The 6,518-nt window shown below is 39.1% G+C and overlaps 1 protein-coding gene across 2 annotated transcripts in view; it reads right to left on the bottom strand.

Annotated features, from left to right (window-relative positions):
* Nucleotides 1-2,172: 2,172 nt before the first annotated feature.
* MBOAT1 (membrane bound O-acyltransferase domain containing 1) overlaps nucleotides 2,173-6,518 on the bottom strand; it is a 56,738-nt gene continuing 52,392 nt past the window's right edge. For both annotated transcript variants that reach the window (XM_032182493.1, XM_032182494.1), the window contains 2 exons: nucleotides 6,015-6,166; nucleotides 2,173-3,969 (listed from right to left, as the gene is read on the bottom strand). In XM_032182493.1, coding sequence (XP_032038384.1) covers nucleotides 3,837-3,969; nucleotides 6,015-6,166 — 285 coding nt within the window. In that variant the 3' untranslated portion in view covers nucleotides 2,173-3,836. The remainder of the gene's footprint in view (nucleotides 3,970-6,014; nucleotides 6,167-6,518) is intronic.

Genomic DNA, 6,518 nt, shown 5'->3' with positions numbered 1-6,518 from the left:
TCGGCAGGCTGCAGCTTCCACCCAGGAGCAAATCCAGATGCTTCATGCACATCATTACTGTCGTCTCTATGAAGAAAGGGAGCAGCAGGCTGGCGATGTGCTAAAGACGAGAGCTAGATCTAGTTTGCTAAGCCTGCTTTTGCATATACAGAGAGGTAAGTGCAGGTTCACAGATCCTACCAATATCCCCACCAATGGGGTAAAAATCCATGGCCTTCTTACCCACCTACCTCATTTCAAGCAATGCAAAAATCCCAACTATGTGCTACGTATACATGCAGGGCAGCCAGAAAGTGAGGAAAAATATCTGCCTACCCTGTATCCCACGTTTGTACTGCCTCCTTTGCTTGGCATGCTCCAAGGGGACATGCAGGAATGTACTCAGGGAGGGGGGCAGCTTACACGACAGTAACGGAAAGTGCTTTGTGCTCCCAGCCCACCAAGGAAGTTGCTGAGTTTTTGCTTCTTTAAATACCGGCCCCAGAGCTAAGCTGAAAAGCTCTATTCTTCATTTAGGCCTCTCACCCAAGTGGACTTCAATTTCTAGTTCAGTTTTAATGCTGTCAAATATGTTGAAAAATAACAGCTGGAATTCGTCTTCAGTCCAAAGAATGTGGAGGTTGTCTAATTTTTATATTCCTGCATCTAAAATAGAAACTTTGTTAAAAGAAATGTAATGCAATCTGCATTTTTCATTTCTGTCTGATGGTGCCGTATTTCTCTCTTATAAAACATCAGGATTGGTTTTGTCTCTCTATGATCTCAGCTCCCCAGGTTTTTGCATCAGTCAGAGCATGATTAGAAACTAACATCATATTGGTAATCATAATCCTGTCTTTCAGTTGCTGAAACACACCTTCAAAGTATTCACGGTTTTCCAAGTAAAGACCAGTAATGCCAGGCCAGTACATGGGATCCCAACAACACACATCCATAACCTGAATTTCTACTTTGGCTCTTAGAGTAAGTTACTGTTAGTAAACGAGGAGTCTCCTCTAACTAGTAGTGTCCATTTACAGTCTTTCTATAAGGCAGAAGCTTCTCCCTCTGAGAGATAACAAGGACAGGGAAATTCAGCACAGTGGATTTATAAAGATAGTTCTAAATAGCCTAATAGTTCCTGATAGCCTTTTTTTTTTTTTTTTTTTTTTTTACAGTAATTTAAATCGGTGTTACTTTTGCAAGACTGGCTTGTCTATGAAAGCTGCCTAGTCTACAAAAACAAAGTACAGCAACGATTTTAGATCATTTCTTTCAGCTTTAAGATTAGCCCGACTAGCAAGTTTCCTTGAGATGTAATGTTCCAAAAAAAAAAAAAATTTAATTCATTTAGCATATCACATAAAACCCACACTAACAGTTCTCCTTGAAGCCCAGGGCTCCTGTTTTCAGGCAGTTGCAGACTGAGAACACAACCTTATGGGAGAATAAGGGTTTGCTCCCTAACCCTGCCTTCATCACACTGTAGAAGCTGAAACCTGCAGCAGAAGTAGGTGGCATTAGAGTCAGCAACTTCACCTCTCATGAAACCCTGCAGAAGATGCCCCACTGGCAATGCCTGGCCTTCCCTAGGCACTCAGCTCAGGAGAGGTTGCAGGCCATGGCATGAGCACTGTACATACAGATCACAGGGCACAGAGCACCAGATACAAACCAGCAACCCCTTAAAGTGCATTTATTTTCCGATGCAGGTGCTAAAAAGATGACCTGATGGAAACGTTTGCCTTCTGCAGACTTGCTGAAGGCTGGAGTATATGAATATGCCAGTATCCGAGGGAGTTTTGCCAATGCTTTTAATCTCCTTTCTCACCCAAGGAGCAGCCAAGGTTTGATCTAGCCCAGTGGGAAGGGAACAGCTCCATTGGGCAACACAGCTCTCACAGCCACTCTCCGAATTAATTGTTAGGTGCCTAAGATGCAACTCAGGTACATCAAGGAAGAAAAAAACACACAGGGATAAACCGGAGACAGGCCAAGTTAGGGACAGGTCCTTCTTTCACAGACACATATGGGTGTTTTCTTGTCTTTCTTTCAACAGGAGCATGGTCTAGAGCACATCTATCCCGTAAAATCTAGCAGACCTAAACAGCTCCTTTTCTATGAGGCGCAGATTCATTCACCCATTTTCACATTTGACTTTCATTAATAATGCCAGGCAGTGACGCAGAGCGGTTTGTTTATTCAGAACAATCTTTTAATCCCATCTTGCCTTCAAAATAAATTACCAAATAAACTCTTCCATTAGCAATACTCTAAATCATGAGGTGGTCACAGGACAAAGTCTTCCCACCACAGAAAATAAAATCAAACATTTTTTAAACTTGTTTTGGTTTTGCTGATTTTTTTCCTCCCAAAACATTAGGATTCTGCAAAATTTTATCTGACATGAAAATCAGAGTGCAGTAAACAGCAGATTCTTTGATCAATCACACATCAGTTACAGAATCAAAAAATACCAGTACCTTAACAAAAGAATTGCTGCTACAAAATCCTGAGAAAAACATTCCTGGAGAAGGGTGAGAGTTTTTTGTTTTTAATTATTTAGTTTTGTTGATGTGTCCCATCTGTCTATTTTCCTGGGGTGAGTGGATTAAAACAAATAAACAATTTTTTTTTTTTTTTTTAACGACACAGTACTTTGCAGCAAGTTATCTCAAAATACTACAAGTCCTTAGAAATTAAAACTCCCAACATCCCTGTAAGCTAGGGACTTTACAAGCAGAAAAACTTGCATTGAAAGACTAAATCACCAGTCAAGATTGCACAAGGACTCAGTTGTGACTCTTGTGTTCATAGCCCATCACAATCTTTATTTTGTACAGAATTATTTATTATGGCTATCATAATTACTGTTCAGGTTTCATTTTAGTGTTATCCTGCTGGAAAGTTATCCCTTCACAAGATAGGATGCTTTGGAGTACCAAAAAGTCTGATGCATTACAAACCTTTTTCAGATTTAACTCATAACTGTAACCTTTAACACTCTAAACCTCCTCAGTTATTTTCATACTGGGATGGAAGTGCTGCATCACTCTAAAACTGCAAAGGCTGACGCAGCAATGAGCACTGTGTCATTACAGAAGCACAGCTCTACAGACCACAGGGTGTATGTCCCTTCTTTTACTACTTTTTCTTCCCCCCTTTTGTTTTGCTTTTACTTGGCTTTAGCTTTTGGCCAAGGTAGTTGACAGTGTTCCCAGACACCTATTCCCAAGGGACTTGTCTTGCCCTCATACCAGCAGATGCGACTCCGAGGAATGTGAAATACCTTTGCTGCCAAGCTCAGGCTGCAGTCCCTGCTCTGGGGTTTGCTGGGGAAAACCCTGTGCACAAAGCAGGCAGAAGGCAGCACCAGCATGTTGAGCAACCTCTTTTCTATGGTTTTCTACTCATACCATCTCTCTCCTCAACCAAGATATAAAAAAACCCTCCTGCCAGCCACCCACAGCACCAGACTATCAGGCAGCTGATCTAGCTCTTTGCTTGCTGCTTCCTGTCCCTTTAATCACCAGATTCTTTGATTAATAATTGTATATTTCTGTAAAAGGGCAAAAATGCCTCTCCATGTGAAAAAGTTTAAATATATAAAAACACTTCATAAAAATATTTATTAAAAAAATCAAAATGCCCCATGAGCCTGTAAACATAGCCTGTAAATCTCTGTTAACCATAGTCATTTGAAATGCAGTCTTTCAGGCTCTTAACTGCCCTATCCAATAAGATTTTAAGATAACCGATAGAAATGCCACTTGTCTTGTACTTCTACTCCCATTGCTCCCTTTTTTCTTCTTTGTTTCCAATATGACTGTTTCCCAGCGTCGGCAATTTTGGAGATATCATTTGTCTTTGCTTTTAGCAGAGTTCTGTATGGCCTCATTTTGAGGCTTTCTTACGGACCGGGCTTGAGGTCTGATTGGTAACACGAGCAACACCAGGATGCTTAGAATGTGCATGTGAAAATACATGGACCTAGAAAAAAGCAGAAAGAGAATATTACATTTTTATTGGTAATAAGATGAACTGTACAGCCTTAATAAGCCCATGCAGAATCTAGTGCTAAGGGATGAATGCAGAAAGTATGAACATGACCTAGTAAGTACCAAAATAAACCCTTGATTCTCACGCAACCTATGCGTCAATGAAAATGTTGCCATGGATGTTAATGAGGCAAGGAATCAATCAGCAAACACTAGAATCCAAAGTCTGACAGCTTGGATAAACTCACGTAATTTAACTCTAGACTTAATTCAGTTCATCTCTCTTTTAACATTAGAGTATACAAGGCTGCATTCTGAAGAAAAATTCTTCAAACTTAGGACGTAAAATTGTATCAGTTAAAAACAAAAAGCAACAATAAGCAACTGAATGGGAAAGAAAGAAATCATTTCAAATGCTGAAATCTGAAATAAACCAAAAGTTCACCTCTTATCTGAGGAAGGTTAGATAATGGCAACTACAGAAGAATCTTGTTTTTGAAGGCTACTACTCAGGGACACTTTAATTTGATATCATATTAGATATCAAATATTTTTATTTCAAATAATTTGGTATACACAGGATTGAACAGAAACCAAAAATACTTAACCTAGCCACATGAGGCAACTTGTTGAGGACCCGGTTTGGATACAGTAAGGTCCAACTATTAACTACAGAAATGCACTTTTGTATGGTCTCATTTATACTTTTTACCGTAGCTCTTAATTTCTTTGCAAGGTGCTTGGTGCTCTGAAAGTGTTCCCTGGTCCAGAAGCCTACAATTTCCTTGCTTAACATTATCTACATTTAGGTGTTAAGTTCAAATTCACTAGGGCAAAAAAAATACTAAGGTGATGATCCAGCTTTGGGCAAGGGTGGAAAATCATTTTCTCTGCTCAAAATCTGGGTAAAAGTAACAGTTCTCCCTTCTTAGACACTGGCATAGTAATACCAAGTTCTTTACACATATTTGTTTCTTTTGTTTTAAAGTTAGCAATGTAATCTTACATTTATATATACACATGGAAACATGGAACGGTCTCTTGTAGCACAAAGGGAACAAATTTACACACATGGCAAATTTATAAATGAGTTTAGTATTTTAGTCTTTTCTCTCCCTTTTGGTTCTGATTGCTCTTTACTACTTTTGCCTTGAAAGAAGAAAAATAGATATTAATGTAGTAACTGGGAAAGCATTTTACTAGAACTGGGAAAGATTTGGAGTCATTTCTATATGGTAAGTTTTCTGTGTTGAAGTCCAATGTTTTAAGAAAAAGGAAAGAAAAGGTCAAAATTAAAAACCTTTCAAACAGACTTACTGACAGCAGCTGTCTTGACTATCAGATTAATGTTTTTATTTTAGAGGAATGAATCATCTTTTTTCTTGACCAAAACCTGTTATTCTGACAGTTCACTGTAGAATCAAAGAAAAGTAAAGCCATATAGAGTAGTCTCCCTTTTTAAATTATTTCTGAATTTCTCTATTTCAAGTTATGTTTACTAGAGTATATTCAATATACTCTGCAAACCCAGTGCTTATTTGCACTTATTTTTGAGGGACCTATGGAAATATTCACACACAAAAAGAAAAACATAATGATTTCAAGAGGTAATAATCTGTCAGGTACCCTCTTATCTCCTGCTGATCAGTCACCTCTCCTGCTCCGTGCAGTCAGCAGCTGGAAACCTGTTCTTGTCTCATTGAGTCCTTCCTACTGTCAACTCACATTGTTCTTAACCTCTCCAGCCTTCACCACTGCTAAAGGCTGAGACTTGACTGCTTTGAAAAAGGAAGCTGAGTATGTGAAAAGTCAGATTAAATAACAACGCAAAAAGACTGAGAAGTAAGAGAGAAGGGCTCCTACTTGGCACTACTAGCTAATTAAGTTACAGGAGTACAGAAATCGCTCCTTACGTTATCAAATATCCTGTTTGAATTCCTTTCAGATCTGATGAAATGCCAATTGCCTTTCAGCATGCCTTGCATTATTTAACAAAGCCACACTAGTCTGAGGTGCCATAACCAGGAGAGAACTTACTTGTAAAACTTAACTGTGGGCTCAACAGCCAGCATTACAAAGGGTGCAACTGTATAGCAAACTGCTAGTTGAGTGACAACCCAGGTAGCAACGTCATAGGCTATCTTGAGAGGCACCGATGAGAGGAAGTAATGTCTGCAATTGCTTCTTATCTGCATGTCAAGGAAAAGTAAACAGAAAATTACATAAATTCACTTCTTAGGCAAAGTCACGCAAGCATACTGCAGCATATGTATTGCACTTATTATCAGCGTTATCACCAAAAAGTTTACATACCCTTTTGAAAGCACTGAGAGTCGGAAGGCAGGCAGAAGTGCATTAACTGTCATATCTAAGATCCCACAGTTAATCAGTGGTAAACAGAGAAGTGGCCCAATTTCCTCTGCCATAATCAGCAGAGCAGACTCTCATGCAGGAATCTTGGACAATAACCTCGAGGAGGGAAGTTGTTATGATCTGATCTTCCTCCCTCCCATTTTTATTTTTTTATTTTTTTTATTTATT

Source organism: Aythya fuligula, chromosome 2 (genome assembly GCF_009819795.1).
Source record: "Aythya fuligula isolate bAytFul2 chromosome 2, bAytFul2.pri, whole genome shotgun sequence".
Lineage (NCBI taxonomy): Eukaryota > Metazoa > Chordata > Aves > Anseriformes > Anatidae > Aythya > Aythya fuligula.
The sequence above is the reverse complement of the archived record's forward strand: the minus strand, read 5'-3'. Positions and strand labels throughout refer to the sequence as shown.